Here is an 18,058-nt window from a genome sequence, read left to right on the forward strand (position 1 = left end):
GGAAAGAGTTGAAGAGAGGGACAGAGAATAAAAGAGGATCTAAAAGTCAAATGAGAAAAGACCTCATTTGGTGCACACAGCCGAGCAGCCAGGCAGCAAATTAGCCCCTGCCAAGCTGGGAAGAAATGGGGAAACGAGATAGAAGCCAGTGAGTGCCAGCAGCGGCCTCTCTGAGATCAGCGCCTCTGGGCCGCTGACCCCAACCCAACCCAGGCGGGCAGCTGCGGAGAAAGCCCCTGATTAAAGAAAGAGAACGATAAACCAGGAGACGCTTTCCTTCTATCAAAGGCCAACTTCCCTCTGCGTCAGGTCACGGTCCAGTGACTCCAGCGTCACAGAGAAGATGAAGCAGCCGCTTTCCCCCCAGGAAACGTTTAAAGAGCCCAGGCCAGGCATTTTCGGGGGGAAGTTCTTCCTTAAATTATATAACTCTTCTCAGATCTTTTCGGCCAATGATGTTGGTTATATTATCTCATATATTTGATTGTCTGCCTGCGTCTCTTTAACTGTCTCATAATTTTCGTGGCACCAGAGTTTAATGAGTTCAGCCTGTTCTCTGGAGCATTTGACCCCTTCTGTGATATCGTGGTCCATGAGGCAGCCCCAGTCCGTTCTCCCCCTCCCCCTCCCAGCCCTCCCTCCACAGATGACCAGCTCCTGGTGACTTAGCTGCCCCTTGATGGATGCCCGCTGCGTGTGAGACCCAGGGAAGGGCCCTCATCGACGTGAGTCTGTTTAATCCTTCAGTTGGGTCTGCAGAGTCAGTGTTATTGGCTCTGTTTCCCAGATGATGAACCCAAGGGGCAGAGATTCGTTCATTTTTCGCATATGCCCCAGATCCGAGGCAGGCTGGGCTCTGAACCCGGGGCTGACCAGCTTCTCCTTGCAGCAGCTGTGGTCCCGGGAGGAGGGCTGCCCAGGGACTGACCACCTCCCTCCGGGGGTGCGAGTGAGCCTCCCTCCATCCAGGCCCCGTCTTTGTTTTCCAAGCACCAGTGACGCTCCAGGAATCCCATGGCTGCATGAGTTGGCCCTTCAGTTGGGGATTTGTTTAAATCTTGCACAAATGGGTCAGAGATCACTGAATTCCTTTTCACCTTGCCGTGGGGAGGAGGCGGGGGGTGTCTGGCCGGAGGTGACCGACCTGCTTTCATTGGCGGGCGTGGACCACTCACTTGCCCCTGTGACTTCGTCTCATTTAACATCAGTCCTGGGCTTCCCTGGTGGCGCAGTGCTTGAGAGTCCGCCTGCCGATGCAGGGGACGCGTGTTCGTGCCCCGGTCCGGGAGGATCCCACGTGCCGCGGAGCGGCTGGGCCCGTGAGCCGTGGCCGCTGAGCCTGCGCGTCCGGAGCCTGTGCTCCGCAAATGGGAGAGGCCACGGCAGTGAGAGGCCCGCATAACGCAAGGGAAAAAAAAAAAAAAGAAAGAAAAAAACATCAGTCCTTGGCTGAGTGGCGTTGTCCCTGTTCTCCAGACAAGAGGAGTCGCGGTGAGGAGAGGAGCCCTCTGCGGGCTCGTAGACGGCAGGTGGCCGGGCCGGGCCCTCATGCCTCAGTGTCCCCTTCCACACCCATCTGTGAAGACCACCAGACTGAAATTCTGGAGAATCTTTTATTGCAGCCGATTAAGGTCTTACAGGCACAGATGTGTTCCTGACTCCCAGTTCGTTCCTTCACTGCACGAGTGGTTATCTGGTTCAGACCCACAGTGAACGTCTTGAAGGGCTCCCTGCTCAGCAGAGGAGGCCTGAGATAAGGGGGCTCCGAAGGGGGCGCGGAGCAGTGAATCCGGCCCCGCTCCCCGCCGCCTGCCACCACAGCCTAGACCAGTGACCAGGGCCACAGTGGCCGAGCTTGAGAACCGCTCGGAGAGAGACTAGAGGCTGATGGTGGCGCCTCCGATTCCGGATTAATCCAGCTCGACTCTGCCTTAGCCCCACGCAGGCGTGTTGTTTCCGAGAAGGAAGGACTTCCTGTTTGACTTCAGGTGGCCTTTTCTTTATCGTTGTGTAGTCAGCTCTGGCTATAGTTCTGCTCTTTTAAGAACTTGGGGTGACGTCTGTGAAACGGGGATACGACTTTGAGGCTGAAGTCTTGCCCGTAAGAAGCCTGACCTGCCTCCAGGGGAGGGCTGCGTTCATTTGCGTCTGTTATTTGACAGTTGTTTCAACTTGCTGCTGCTGTGTAACCACCCAAGACTTAACGGCTTAAAACCACAGCCACGTTATCGCTGGGATTCTGCCCGGCATGTGCCGGCCGCCGTGGCCCTGCTGGGCCCTGGAGGGTGGTCCCACGGGTGCCCCGGGCTGCTGGCTCTTGGCCGAGACCCACGGGTCCTCCTCTCCGTGTTCTGTCCTCCGTGAGATTTCTCCTCATTCAGTAGTTTATCCAGAGCGTCTTGCCACGGTGACTCCCAAGAGGGTACAACACTGAGGCCCCCCAAAAAGTGGACGCCCCTTAAGCTTCACCTAGAACTTGATTACTGTGTCATTCTCCAGGTCGGAGCAAGTCCACAGCCAGCCCGGCGTCTAGGGGAGGTGATGTAAGTACTAAATCCTGGTGGGAGGCCTGGTGCTGTCACGCTGCAGGGGCCATACAGGATGGGAGCGAGGGACACTGTGGCTGTCTTTGGGGACAGCCCCCTGCACAGCTGGCTTTGAGCTCTGTGTGGGCCAGCAGAGAATCCTCAGCACAGCACCCCGCGGGGGCAGGTCTCAGAAGCGCCGAGGACCCAGGCAAGAGAGGCCCCTGCCCTGGGTTACAGAGCCGGGATCAGAAGCTTTTGCTGCTGAGGGCTAGAGAGTAAGTGCTTTAGCCTTTGCCTTCATCTAAATTTTAGATTTCTCCAGTTTGAGCAGCTGTTCCTGCCAAAAGGCTCCAAAGACTGATCGTCTTTGTTACATTTTTTCTCTCTCATTCAGGAAACTTAAAACCACGCTTAGCTCCCAGGCTGTACCCGGCAGGGTTGGGCTGGATTTGGGCTGCAGGCTGAAGTTTGTGCCCCCAACGTTACAGGGCTCTCGTCGGGCCTCCCCAGCCTGAGCTGTCCTCACAGGCTTGGGGTCTGTAGGGTCAAAGGGATGTGCCCCCCTGAGGTCTGAGAAGTCCCTCCCAGGACCTGCGCAGTCTCTCCCCCCCCCCCGTGCACATTACTTCATTCACTTTATACTGACCACTAAGTCACACAGCTCCACCTCGATGCAAAGGAGGCTGAGAAATATTGACCCAGGCTGGGCACCGCCCCCGCCGTGCCATCGCCCCGCGGGGTGCCGCCCTGCTGGCACAGACACGCCAGCGTCCGACGGGCAGGTGGGACAGAGCTGGGACAGAGCCGGGACGTGCGGGAGGCTCGTCATGGCCGTGGTGGAGGGGGCGGCAAGAGCGGTCAGGCGGGCCACGTCTCCGCGTCTGGAGGGCATCTCAGGGGCCCCTGAATTCCCCAGTCGAACCTGGCCTTCCGGGTTGTTGGGAGGAATTACAGGTGGAATCCTGTTCCCCCAAAATCGGTGTGTTGAAGGTGACGCCAGTGTGACTGTCTGTAGGGGCAGGGCTTTCCAGGAGGTGATCACAGCCAGATGAGGTCATTAGGGTGGGACCCCCTCGGAGAGCACTGAGGTTTTCATAAGAGACACCAGGAGGGCAGCTCACGGAGGACAGGCCGGTGAGAGCACAGCGAGGGGGCTGCTGCCCTGCCGGCATCCTGACCTTGCGCTCCAACTCTCCAGAACCGTGAACAGTAGACGCCTGTTGTTGGAGCCGTGCTGTTGCGGCAGCCCGAGCAGAGCGCCGGGGGAAGTCCGTGGGCAAGGTGCAAGGAGAGAACAGCTAGTCCATGTCGCGAGCTCAGTTTGTAGCGTATGTATTTAGGCAGATGGTCTGTGGCCTCTGTTCCTCTGGCCCCAGCGCCCCAGGCCTGTACGGAGTCCTGGGTCTCGGCCACACGTGGATGATGCTGCAGACCAGGATGCGTTTTACCTGCTCACAATCAGCATCGTCATCTGTCACCAAGCAGAGCAGGAAGGAAGGGTGGGTAAAGGTCCCAGGGGGCGGGGCAGCGCCTCAGATGTCCTCACCCCACTCCTGTCCTGCTCACATAGAGGGGCACCGTGACAGAGGGTCGCATCCTGGCTCTGCCCACCCCCGCGCCCCGCTGTGTCACTGCCTGCAAGCTGGCCGGGCCTCGGCCACCCCCGTGGGAGACGGGCACCGTGGCCAGTGCAGTGTGGCTTAGGTGGGGCTAAACCTTGGCCCCTGTTACTGTGGGTATCATATTCTTAGTGTATCTCGCTCTTAAGGAGGTTCTTGAAAATACCAGGTTGGCAGAAGAGAATCCAAAGAGGTGTTTAGTTTGTTGTCGTTGTTGTTGTTTTGATGTAACAAGGCATTATGGAAGTTAGTTCGGCCTTGGGCTGAAGAGGTTGGGTGACCCAGGCCAACTGGGGTGGTGTTTCCCCAGCCCTGGTCGTTTCACGGTCACCTTCCTGACTTATTCCTTGACAAGCAAATGTTACCGAGGAACTAGAGGGAGATTAGCCCAAGTAGAGATTAGAGCTTTTGCACAAAGCCTTGAAATGGGAATGCTTTCTCTCTGTGTAACTCCATGTTGTTGATGCCTCACCCGAGGACTACAGACGTCTCGCTAGCACACGTCCCAGTGTCAGACAAACACCAGGTGTGGGGGGCATCTTTCTGCCTGATCAGAAGTCTGGCAGGCGGTTCGGAATTCTACTCATGGCTCTTTCAGAATTATTAGCACAGCCACCGTGGAAGAGAGTTTGGCAGTGTCTTACGAAGCTAAACATGGTCTTTACCGAACGATCCAACAGTCGTGCTCCTGAGTATATACCCAAATGAATTGAAAACTTATGTCCACACAGAAACCTGCACAAGTGTTTATAGCAGCTTTAGTCATAATTGCCAAATCTTGGTAGCCACCAAGATGTCCTTCAGTAGGTGAGTGAACAAATAAACTGCGATACGTCTAGACAATGGAATATTATTCAGCACTAGAAAGAAATGAGCTCTCAAGCCATGGAGGAAACCTCGGTGCGCATGACTAAGTGAAAGAAGCCCGTCTGAAAACACTGCACGCTGTAAGAGCCCGAGTGTTGACATTCTGGAAGAGGCGAAACTAGGAAGACAGTAAAACACATTGGTTATTGCTGGGGCTGGGGGAGGGCCACGTGGGCAGAGCGTCTTGAGGGCAGTGAAACTATTCCGTACAGTAACAGTACAGTGGTGGGTACATGTCATGATACATTTTCAAAAACCCATAGAATGTACAGCCCCAGGAGTGAACCCTGATGTAAACCCTGGGCTTTGGGTGGTAACGATGTATCCATGCAGGTTCAGCGATTGTAACTAAGATACTGCCTCGGTGTGTTGAACTTGGTGGGGGCGGGGTATATGGGAACTCCACAGATTGCTCTCAATTTTGCTCTGAACCTAAAGCTTCTCTTTAAAGCAGTTTATGAATTAAAAAAAAAAAAAAAGAAGAAGAAGAAGAAGAAATGCAGCCTGGGTGGCCTTTCCCTTCCAAACAGAGGTCCAGGATAGAACTGGGAACGGGGACTGTAATCACCAGGCTTTGAAAGCTCTGCTTCTGCCATCCCCTCCTCCCTCGCTCTCTTTTTCCTTCCTTGCTTCCTTCCTTTTCCTTTTCTGTGTTACTTGCTATTTGAAGCCAGGGTCAGTAGTTGCAAACCCTCTTTGTGCCACGTGATCCCCTTCAGGTCCTCGGGGAGCAGAACGTACACTGTCCTGCTCTCTGCCTTCCGTCCCCGGGTGTAAAGGAGGCAGGGGGGTGGTTACTGTAACGGGACCTTAAGGCACTTGTGTTGCCTTTAGAGACGTCGTTTTCTGTTCGCCGCAGTCCTGGCCACCGTGTTCATCTCAACGGGAAATATGTAGTGCAGACTCCAAACTTTCCATTCTCATCTTGTGCCAGAATTCCTTTCTACTTATATTGTGCATTTTGTCCAGAGCTCTCAAGTATTGCAGGTATTTCTCATGTGATGTACTGAGATCCTCGATGTGTAAGGTATCACGTTTTAGTGTATTTATCCATTTTCGTGTCACCCTTGCAGGGTGCCCGGCCCCAGGAGACGCACAATTAGCCCAAACAGTGGCAGTGAGGGAAGGGGCAGGGGAGGGTGTGTTAATACCACTGAGAAGAGAAACCGGAAGTTTTGCTGCTCTGGTCAAAATTAATTCAGTTGCATGAGAGGGGGATTTTTGAATCTGTTTTATTCACTTCTGTGCCCCGTGCCTGGAACAGCAGCCGGCACATGGGCAGATGATGTTTGCTGAGAGAATGTACAGAAGGTTCATCGTTGACAGAATTCCCAGGTGCTGACAGTCATTTCAGAGTATTTAATACATGTGATTAATCCAACCTCTCATCCAAAATGTTTCCTTCGTCTTCCTGTGAGCCTGGGTTAGCTCATTGCCTTGAGTCCCCTTCACCTGCCTGCCGTGCCCGGGGCCTTCCTGCTCCTGCCGTGAGACCCTATGGAGTGAGGCATATTCAACTCACCTGCAATAAACACACGTTTCTATACATACCACGTACTTGCCAGTATGTGGGGTGCTGGGGTTCCAGTGTCACAGATGAGGAAACGGAAGCTCAGAGAGGCTAAGCGCCTTGCCCAAGGTCACACAGCTCCCGCGTGGCCGAGCTGGGCTCCGGCAGTCAGGTTCGGAGCTTTCTTGCCGCACTCTGCTTCCTGCAGTGCTCTGGGCTGGGAGGCACTGCCCCAAAGTGGTTTGACTGGGAGCATCTTGGCTGAGAGTTGGGGATGCCTGGTCCATACCCCGCCCCCGATGTGCTTCCTGTTTACCACGCTCTGGTCCAAGCCTGGCGCTGCAGGAGGTGGACACAGCTGGGAGACCTTGCCGCCCACCCAGCGACCTTCCAGCAAGCCTCTCGGCTTCCTTCTCAGAACCCTGAGGATGCTTTTCTAAACCGTCTCGAAGGCCCATGCAGCCTTAGCAATCCAGCAGTCTGACGAGCGCTTTGCATTTTGCACTCAAGAGGTTGGTGGTGTCCGTGGAGCAGGCTTGCACCAGATCCGCTGGCTTCTCCAGCCTGACCTTACCTTAGGGAGAGTCTGCTGTGCAGGGTGCTCGGGAGGGTGGCCCGGCCCCTGGGGGGAGAGCCTGGGGGTCGAGTGGAGGCAGATAAGCAGCCTCAGTGTAACTAATGTGGCAGAGGCTTCGGGATCTGCGTGGCCCTGGGCTGTGGGCCCCGGAGCAGGGAGCTGGGGAGACGCTGAGTTAGCTCAGGGCCCTGCAGCTGTCAGAATGGAACACCCAGAGAACACCCAGGCGCGTCATCTTTCTCTCCAAATGGTACTGTTTCAACAAGTCAGCCTTTCCACCAGCTCCGTGAAGAAGACCTCCAGTGTCCCGGGTTCTAGCCTCGGCGGATTTATGATGTTTTTCGAAACAACCATAAGTTTCCCATTAAAATATTTTTATCGTTGATAAAAGGAAGAAATAATAGGCTTTGTTTCCCTGAGACAGTCAGAGGACTTGAGCGTGTTTCATGAGTAAAGGCCAGCGTTCTTTTGTGCTGCAGCCTGGCAAGGGCGGCCGACAGTCGGGCTGTTTACTCTAGCGTGGGCGCTGGGGCTCGGCCAGGACACACGCTGGGACGGTGAGGAACAGAGTCCAGGAAAGCGCGGCCAAGGGCGGGAGCGCGAGTCCCCGGAACCCTTGAAGACGAGCCTTCGGGGGCACCTGCTGATTCAAGTGGGCATCTTAGCGATTTAGATCCTGTTAAGCATTTGAACCCTTTTTCGGCAAAAGTCACCCTAACTGGGCCAGTTCCCGCCCTAGCGTCTAGGGAGCCACACTGACTCAAGAGCGGATGAACCTTCAGTTGAGAAAAGTGGTCCAGATCGTGGAGGCCAAGGCCAGACGTCCAGGGCTCAAATGCCGGCTCTGCCGCCTCTGGCTGTGGAGCCTTGGGCGAGGCTGCTTGACCTCCCTGTATTTCGTTTCCTCATCTCTGGAATCGGACGCCCCTACCGCCAGGGTCTCGGGAAGGCTCCGGGAGCTAAGAAAGAGAAAGCCCCCGGCCCCTGGTGAAAGTCCGGACGGTGACGTGGGCTCCAGTCATTGTTGCTGTAGCCAGTTGCACCTGAAGCCTCACCACGCTGCCCGCCGAGTTCTCCAGGAAAGCTCCTGAAGCCCCGTCCGCTTCAGGAGGCCTTGGAGTGTGTAGCCTTGCAGAGGGGGGAAGGGTGGGTGGCCCTGGAGTGATGTCCTTCCAGCTGCTGTGGGCCTTTGGCCTCATGAGAGGCGAGAAGCCGCCCCCCCCACCCTCTGCCCAGGTCCTGTTCCCAGGCTGGAAGGAGGCCACTCACACCCCGCTGTACAAGGCAGGCAGCCACTTGTAGCATCCTGACAGCCCCCAGGCCCCTGGCTCAGGGAATTATAATGATGAAGATCGCAGTAACAAGTAGCAGTGAACCTGGATGACAGTGGCCCCGGGTTCTGCCTCTGGCTTCCCCGTGCCGCAGGGAAGGCCGCCACCAGCCCCTCCCGCCTCTCCTTTTGTGAGTTTCTCTGCGGTGGGAACCATGTCACTGGGGCAGCCCCTTGCCGGGGGGCTGCAAGGGGACAGACATCTCCCAGGCTTGGCTGCCAGCTTCCAAGTGCCAGAGACACCTGCTCCCGTGTACGTCGGGGACAGACCCAAGACAGCCTCCCGTCCGTTCTGTGGTCCCTGAGCTGCGTCCTCAGCCCAAAGCTGGCCCCCTAGGCCAACAGGAGCCGGGGAACTGGAGCGGGTAGTAGGAGCCGTTAGAACTCAGTCTAGACCAGCCCTGAACAGTAGAAGTAAGATGCAAGCCCCAACTACATTTAAGCAGCCACGTTTTCTTAAAAACTTAAAAAAGAAACAGGTGAAATTAATTTTAATATCTGATTCAATCCGGTATATCCAAAATGAAAAATTAGCCATGAGATACTCTGCATTTTGGGTGCTAAGTCCTCCGAATCGGATGTGTATTTTACACCCAAAGCATTTCATGCCCGTTTGCGCTGGCCGCGTGTCAGAGGCTCATAACCGCGCGTGGCTCAGTGGCTCCCGCGTGGGACAGTGCAGGCCTACACAGCTCACAGGGGACGGCGTCACCAGCACCCTAAATCCTGTGCTTCTAAGTGTTCAGACCTTCGGTGGGGCGCTCTCTTCAACATTGCTTCCTCTCCGCAGTGAGGCTTGGGGTAATCTGGAGGTATTTGTTACTAGCAGCTGACTGTCGAGGGGAAGGATGCTTCGTGCTGAACGTGCGTTTGCAGCGGTGGGGTTGCCCCCATCTCTTGTAGCTTAGATCTCTGAACCGTCTCATTTCATCCGGGGCGTGAACCAGGGGTGACAGACTGTGAACGTCTCCAGGAGAAAATGCTCCAGCTAAATCCTAACCCCCGTCCTATTATTAACAATTAAAGGCGAACGAAACCTTGTAAGCTCAGTGCAGGGTGAGCTGGCCGGCTCCGGGGGCTGGCCGATGCCATCGCCCAGAAAACAAGCCATTGGCGCTCAGCCTCCTGCTGTCCTAAGCCTTGCAGGAAGCATCAGGTGTTATCAGCACAAGTCAGAAGAGCTTAATGGACCCTGAGAAGCAAGTTGGACCAAAGCTGACAAAGAGTCAAAACAAACGAACAAAGACTTCCCCTGGGCCTGGCTTCCCGGGTTTGTGAATCATCCTGACCAGAATCGGGGTTTCCACACCCTTGACTTCGGACACTTCTCCGAAGTGGGTGGCATCGTCCAGCACCCGAGCAGAGGGGTGTGGCTGGTGAGACTGCTCAAGTGTGTGTAGAAAGAGAGTCTGGAATAAAGCGTGGTCCCCCTCATCCAGCCCCCACTGTTCTTCAGCCTCGTAATTCGCACAGCAGTGCGAGGCCTCATCTCAGCCTGTGTTCAAAACAAGCGGAAACTAAAATAGGTGAACAACAGAGTTTTACTGTAGAGCACAGAGACCTATATTCAATATCCTGTAATAAGCTATAACGGAAAAGAATTTTTTAAAAAGAATATAGATACATACATGTATATATGTATAACCGAATCACTTTGCTGTACACCTGAAACTAACACAATACTGTAAGTCAACTATACTCCAATATAAAAAATTTAAAGAAAAAACGAAAACACTGATTAATGAGAACAGATTGCAGGGCATGGTTTTAATATAGTTACAAGAACCAATTTTACTCAAGTGCTTTTGAAATACAGTTACGACAACTGAAGTGATGATTTCAAATCTCATTAAACTAATTCTCAAAGCCCTTTGATTCATAATTTATTAATCCCAGTGCGAGTGATTCCATGTATTTGAAAGCCATAAACTGCAGTTTTATAATTTTTTTTTTTTTTTTTTTTTTTTGGCCGTGTTGGGCCTTCGTCTCTGTGCGAGGGCTTTTTCTCTAGTTGCAGCGAGTGGGGGCCACTCTTCATCGCGGTGCACGGGCCTCTTACTGTTGCGGAGCACAGGCTCCAGACGCGCAGGCTCAGTAGTTGTGGCTCACGGACCCAGTTGTTCCGCGGCATGTGGGATCTTCCCGGACCGGGGCTCAAACCCTCATCCCCTGCATCGGCAGGCGGATTCTCAACCACTGGGCCACCAGGAAAGCCCCATAAACTGTAGTTTTAAAACATGCATGTCAATTTTCAGAGCACCGCTTAGTACCTGATTGGCTTCGGGTGAGTTCCATAAGCTTTTCCTGCATCTCAGTTCTGTCCCCTAAAAAATGAGGAGAATAATTTCTGGCTCATTGGGCTGCACACAGTGTGTGCAGAGTTGTCTGATACATAGTAGGTGCTTGGTGGGTGTGTCTTTCGTCTCCCAAAGAGGATTTCTGTTGTTTTTCTACTTGTTCAAGTCAGGCTTTGATGCAGTCATTTCCCATCTGGGGACTGGTGTGGTCGCCACCGTTTCACGTCATTAGGGAATAAATTAGGGGCTTATTTTGGTAGGGTTTTTTTGTGCTTTTTATGTTTTCAGAAAAGAACAAATGTAGTCTTCAAAAGAAATTAAGGCCTCTTTGTAGGTTCCTTTGGTTATCATTTTCTTGTCAAGGAAACGAGCTATAAAGCTGCCAGATTGAAACACGCGCCCCCTTGTTCCTGCCCACACCGGGGTACGTCAGAGGAGTGTGCATTGCTCGTGCCACGGGGAGAAATACTCGGAACACGTTAAAGGAATGAGGGTGGGCAGACGCACAGGCGGTTAGCTGATGTCCCAGGACGTTTAATGAGACATAGGGGCCATTTGGAAGATACCCTAGAACACCCCAAAGTCCAGTTTTTCTGCAGAATGGCAGGTGGTTGTGCTGAGTACCTGTTAGTTACATCCTCGCCTCGAATCCCGGGGCAGATCCACGGGTCTGGAAAGTGTGTGCCTTTGGCACACAGCCTACCTGGGACGCAGCTGCCGTGTTGTGATAAGTCACGCCTCTCTTAGAAAGCTGAGTCAGTATTACCCCCTTCCACGGGGGGCGGTGGGGGAAAGGTGTAGAGCCACCTCAGCACGTCTGAGCGTCTCAAAGGGGCAAGGTCCCTGGGCCCATCCCCAGCTGCAGACAGCTCGTTTCATCGATTCCTCCCCCCGCCCTGATTTTACGGACGTATCTAAACCTAGTCTAAGATATCATGTCATTTCACCCCTAAACACTTCATCTCTCACGCAGGTCACCCCTGCATACACTCGCCTCTAACTGAAAAGGACACTTTGTAACTAATCATCGGACCGTTTATCCCACATGACGATATTAGCAACAATTCCCACAACGTCATCTAATTCACGACCTATTTTAATTTTCCCAATTTCTTTCTGCGTTGGGGTGGTTTGAATCAAGATTCAGACAAGGTCCAAATCTTACACTTGATTACTGCATTTTTTTTGTCTCTTTCAAAAGCATTTCAAAACGTCAGTCCTGCAGCAGATACCCTTGGGCCAGTTGTGCAGCCCAAGGGCCTGTTGTGCAGCCCAAGGAAACTAGCATGTTGCCTTTAGTCTTTCGTCCTCCTCACATCATCCTTCAGCAAAATTCTGTAACATAGTTTGATCGTCTTATTTATCAGACCTTTGCTCTGAATGCCCTCGGGCTTTTTCCACAAATGAAATCCACCTCAGTGCCCAAATCTTTTTCACCCAAGGAGATAAGTAAATCTACCTTCCAGCAGTGCCGTGGCATCTCCCGGTGGATTCAGAAGAGGAATTCCAAAATCACGGGGCGAGAGTTCTCTGTGTGTCTGATTCGAAGGGTCCCCTTCAAAACCCAGCCACAAATGTTACCATCACCTCACGTGCATGAACGGAGTGTGTAAATGACTACACGCTTGACCTCCCTGTTCCAACACAGGCTTTCTGATTGGCCACTAAATGTAGTTGATGTGTTTGTTTTCACACAGATAATCGCTTATCAGCCGTATGGGAAATCCGTGGACTGGTGGGCCTACGGCGTCCTGTTATATGAAATGCTGGCCGGGCAGGTAATGTTTCCCTGTGTTTTCGTGCTTGTGTGTCGCCACGTAACGTGAAGGCTTCAGCTCTGTGGGGACCACGATAGCAGGACCTGGCTGTGTGGAGTGGCTGGTGCTGGTCTGACTCCCCTGATCCTGGTGAAAGAGGGAGAAATTGTACAGAAATTATCTTCTAGCCCTAAAAACCCAAATTGAAAGCTACACCCTGGAGTGTAGACAGTACAGCTTTTGCATCACCCACAAAAGGTCCCTGCACGTTGAGGACAGTGGTGGCCTTTTGTTTTCGGTGTCTCAGCCCTGGGCTGGGATTGGGCTTCACTGCATGTTTCTCTGCAGAAATCACCCGGCCGCTCCGGGTTGGAGCCGGAATTATTGTAAAGGAAGAAGATAGTTAAACTGGAAGGAGTGTTTTAACAGCCTCTCCGTCTGCCCTTATCTCTCCTGGGGCAATTCGTTGTAATCTTCACAAAAGCCCAGCGAGGCTGAACTTCCAGTTAAGAAAAGGCAGATTAAGGTTCCCTTGGCTGTGTGACCTGTGTCAGGTAACCAAGGGCGTCGCTGCCTCACGTGGCACTTTCTAAGGTGGTGGCCTTAGTATCTGCATTACTAGGGTAAGTCACACTCGCTGCTGTTGACAAAGAGCTCCCACCCCCAAATCTCAGTGGATTAAGAATGACAGCGGTGCATTTCACACATTTCAGGTCTCTGCCATTGTACCTACTAATGATTCTGGCATGGGCAGCTTTTATTAACTCTCAGCCCTCAAGTGTGCCAGGGAGTGTGCCCCTCCCTAGCCAAGAGACTTTGTAAGAGAGAATGGAAAGAAACACCCACGTCGAGTAGCAGAGCTGCCCCCAAAGAAATCTCTGAATCTTTGTTCCTGGGGAGAAGTCACCCTTTCTGACATGTTGCATCCGTTGACTCATTTATTATTCACTCAGTGCGTACTTACTGAATGTGCGTGGGAATGGCTGTGAGCAACACAGACAGAGACCCTTCCCTTCAGTAAGGTTACAGTCCAGAGAAAGACAGTAGACAGGCAGATACGGAAATGATGTGCGGGCCCCTCCTCGGCGTCCTTGGGAATGGTTCCAGGACTCCCACGGGTAAACCAGAGTCCTTGGAGGCTCAAGTCCCTTGTATAAATGGTGTGGTAATTGCGTATAACCCAGGCACATCCTCCCGTGCACTTTACATCGTCTTGCTATTACTCAGTATACCTAACACGATATAAATGCTATGTACCTAGTTGTAATTGCAATATAAATGTTATTTAAGTATCTGTTGTTGGCATGTGGCAAATTCAAGTTTTGCTTTTTATTTATTTATTTTACGTTTATTTTGGGCCACACCGCACGGCTTGTGGGATCTTAGTTCCCCGACCAGGGATCGATCCTGGGCCCTTGGCGGTGAAAGCGTGGAGTCCTAACCACTGGACCACCAGGGAATTCCCAAATTTTGCTTTTTAAACCGTTTTGGACTTTTATTTCATTTTTGATCTGCAGTTGGCGGACTGTAACAGTGATAAGCTAAGAAGAAAAGTAACAAAGCAGAAGAACATAGAGTGTTGGGGGAGGGTTGAAGTTTCAGGAGCGCCAGGGAGGGCCTCACATGAAGGTAAAGTTAAGACCAGAAGGAAGTGAGACGGTGTCCACGTGCACATCCCGGGGGAAGAGCATTCCAGACAGAGGGAACAGCCAGTGCAAAGGCCCTGGGGTGGGAGTGTGCAGCTTTACACTTAAGGAACGGAGAGGAAGCCGCCCATGTGGCTGGAGTGGAGTGAGCTAGAGACGGAGTAGGAGGCTGAGATCAGAGAGGAAGAGAGGGCACCAGGCCCCGGGCCGTGGAGACCATCGCAAGACCATTGGCTTTCCCTCTGGGCTGGGAGACCCCCCCCCCCCCCCCCGGCCCCCCCTTAGAGAGGGCACCAGGCCCCGGGCCGTGGAGACCATCGCAAGACCATTGGCTTTCCCTCTGGGCTGGGAGACCCCCCCCCCACCCCGCCCCGTGGTCTTTCTCTCTTTCATTGTGTCTTACATCATATAGATACTAAAGTTGTCTTTTAAGTATTAAAAGATGAGGTTCCACCTATATTTGGTCTTTATTTCTCCATGATGTTGAGACTTGATATTTAAAAAGCGGTTTGTGTATTATTTATTTAGGTTTCTTCCCCCAAGGAACCATTCTTCTTAAGGCTATATACTTCCGTGGGCAAACACAGAAAAGCCACTTCCGTAGAACCATTGTCAGCGAGACAGTCGCTGGCAGAACACAGATCGCCTGCACCTTAAGTTAATTTCCCCTCCTTGGCATTTTGACAGTAAAATTTGACTGAGTTGTTAGCCGCCGTGGGAGCTATCTGTTCGCAGAGGCGCAGAAAGCTGAGTTCCCCTCGAGACCCCACTCAAACGTTCTGACTCTGGAGTCCAGGAAACAAGCCCTGCTTTCATTCAGAGTCACATTTGCATAGGCCCACAAAGGCGGTTGGTGGGTGGAAATGGTCCGGATCCATTTCCGGGTCCGGCGCACATCACAGGACAGAAGAGGGGCTGACTCTTAATTGGCCAGGGGAGACCAGGATTCCTGAACGTGGGCCTGCAGCGAGCCCCTCCCCACCTTCCTCCCTCCCCAGGCCTCTGGGGACTTCCTTCCCCGGGAGAGCTTGGGAAACGGCGCTCTCCTGCAGGGACGTCCCCTTTGGGGTACATGTTGAATTCCTGCCTCATTTGCAGACTGTCCCTGAGGCCTTGGGCTTGAAGATTCCCACACCCAGTGGCTCCAAAACATTGGGCACCTTTTCGTTGTTTCCCCGCCAGCTTCTCAGTGTCGCCGAGCCTGCCTAGTGCGATCCCTTAAAGTTGTTGCCATCTCTGCTGGAAATGGCGACACTCCTTAAATACGGCATTTGAAAAGCATCCCACATTGGGATGCAGTGTCGTCGGGCCCAGCTGCGGGTCCTCTAACTCTCCACCGCGGCTGCCACAAACACGGGGTTTTCATTTCAGAACCCCCTTCCTAAGTCCTGCTGACCCCTCAGGGCAAATTTAAACATGTTCCTGGGCCGTGACTCAGCCCAGAAAGGATAATGAAGGCTCTGCTCAGATCACCCCCACAAGCTATGGGGAATGGATGTCCTTGTTGAAAAGGGAGATTAATTATCAACCTGTTGACAGGGTTGAGGTCTAAGCGTGTCCCCTTTAATCACAGAGGGCTGAAGCTGGGCAGGGAAAAGAAGACACTTTATTGCGGGTTTTCTTCTCATTTGCTTTATTTACTGTCCACAGGCAGGGGGACAGTGGAGTGTAAAACAGCCTGAGCCTTTCTGCAGTTCCTGGATTGCTTGACAGATATGATTACTTTCGAGCGTAAATCTTATTTACCCGGCCCTGTAACGAGCATCTTGCTGCTCAGAGCGTCCCGGGCGTTCATCGTAAAGCGCCCAGCCCTCTCCTCGTTATGTGCCTTCCCGCCAGGGTCACTTATGCTTGGTCTCCATTCCTGGTGCCTCAGTAACGAGTCCTTTATCCCAGAACTTCAGCCAGAATTGTCCCTGGGTACGCCCCCCGCTGCCCCGCATCAGTGATCTGTACATGACCATGGCAGGGCCCCCGTGACCACTGACTAGTAAGTGATTCCGGAACCATTCTGGGAAGCGTGAACCTCACCCCTCACTTGCCTATTTAAAATCCACAAATTACACATCACCAAGGAGAGCACTCCCCGTTCAGAAATTTCTTACACCAAGCCAGGTCTTTAGTTAGCAGGTAGCTTAGCTTGAAACAGTGAGTCCAGATCTGTAGAAATCTAAAACTGTAACACAGGGATGGGAGAAAGAGGGAAGGGAAGCCATCCAAAATGGTCCTGTACATGAGGACTGCACCACACATCACCCCTGGGTCCCCAGGCTCAGTCCCTGGGGAGGAAGGTGCATGTGACTGTAACGCTCCACCGTTGACCCGCCTTCAGCACCAGGGCCTGAGAGCAAGCGGTGACCTGGGAGGGTGCTCCCGGGTGACCTGGAGAGATTGGATGGGAACCATCGGAGCGGGAACCATCACGTCATCCCACACCTGGGAGTTATTCTTAGGAAGTCAGGGAGGAAACAGTGATGTGCACAGAGATGTTGATAGAAGCGTCAGTTATTAGAAGACAACGCTGGAAGCAGCTATATACATGCCCTGGACACACGAGTCCATCTCGGACGACGTGTCACCTCACGGCGTTAGCCTGACTAGGAGCACGGGTAGCTACAGAGAAAACGTGGGGCGGGGGCGGGGGGGGGCAACAGTCAATGAAAAACAAGGAACTCCACACTATACGTGGTAATTTGAAAATAACTGCCTGTTTTGCAGGCATCACAGAACAGGTGCTCAGCAGAAGTAGGTTGATGATGTCAGGCAGAGAAGTGGTGGGATGGGCAGGGGGACCGGCCTCCGCGGTGGCCCTTGGCCAATACCAGCATCGGCACCCCGCACCCTTCGTTGGGCACTTACTGGGCACAAGACAAAATCTCAGACACTTTAGACTCACCAGGGAGCCCTGTTTTACAAATTGGAAAACTGCGAACGAGAGAGGCGGGTCACTTGCCCATGGACACCCAGCTAGGAGGCGGCAGGGCCCGCGTTCTGGTCCAGAGCCACCTGGCTTTAAAGCCGTGAGCTGCCCCCGTGCTGCCGTGCCCCTCACTGTCCAGGTGGGGATTGCAAACGCAGTAGAAGAGGACAGAGAGGTGCCCAGGGGACGGCAAGCCCCCGTCACCGCCACCGTGCCGGCGGCAGGCCCCCGACAGAGCAGAGGGCCCGGGTGTGGATTCCTGGGCCTGGGGAGAGCCCTCTATGCCCGTGTTCTGCGTCCCCTTTCCCCCGGGTTCAGAGCCCAAAGGCATCAGCCTTCTCCACCCTCGCGCACCTTCTGAACGCAAGGCCATCTGTAACCTCACTTGATCGTAGTGAGATTGTCTAACACATAATTACAAGATTAATGGGTTAATTGTAACTTATTTGCAAATCCTTAAAAACATTACTCAAAAACATCTTCGCTGAAGATTGTTTGGGGTTGCCCAGAGCGAGGCAAGGGACAGAGGAGAAAATGAAAAACACACCCGACCGCCAACCTAATGAAAGACAGCCCGCGAGGTCATCGAGCTAAGCCTGCAGCCTGCCGCGTGCATGTGGGAGAGGCCCGCTCTGTTTCCCGGTGCTGGGTTGGGTGTGCAGGCGCCGCGGCGAGGTGCGGAATCACTCAGCCTAGGCGCCCCCTCCCCCTCTCTTCCGGCGCAGCCTCCGTTTGACGGCGAGGATGAAGACGAGCTGTTTCAGTCCATCATGGAGCACAACGTCTCGTACCCGAAGTCCTTGTCCAGGGAGGCTGTCTCCATCTGCAAAGGGGTAGGTAGGCTTGGGTTCCTTTGGTGGCCGTGGACGAGAGGGTCCATTGGGGAGATGCCATCCAGACGCTTCTAAGAGGCACGGTGGGGGGACCACATGCCCACGCCACTGTGTTTGCAGTTAACTCGTCACCCTTTTTTTTTTTTTTTTTTTTTTTTTTTTTTTTTTTTTTTC

The 18,058-nt window shown here is 53.2% G+C and overlaps 1 protein-coding gene across 2 annotated transcripts in view; it reads left to right on the forward strand.

Moving 5' to 3' along the window:
• Nucleotides 1-18,058, forward strand: part of PRKCA (protein kinase C alpha) — a 372,776-nt gene that overhangs the window by 341,743 nt on the left and 12,975 nt on the right. For both annotated transcript variants that reach the window (XM_007455276.1, XM_007455277.1), the window contains exons 15-16: nucleotides 12,426-12,506; nucleotides 17,777-17,884. In XM_007455276.1, the coding sequence (XP_007455338.1) occupies nucleotides 12,426-12,506; nucleotides 17,777-17,884 (189 nt within the window). The remainder of the gene's footprint in view (nucleotides 1-12,425; nucleotides 12,507-17,776; nucleotides 17,885-18,058) is intronic.

Source organism: Lipotes vexillifer, unplaced genomic scaffold (genome assembly GCF_000442215.2).
Source record: "Lipotes vexillifer unplaced genomic scaffold, Lipotes_vexillifer_v1.1 scaffold664, whole genome shotgun sequence".
NCBI lineage: Eukaryota > Metazoa > Chordata > Mammalia > Artiodactyla > Lipotidae > Lipotes > Lipotes vexillifer.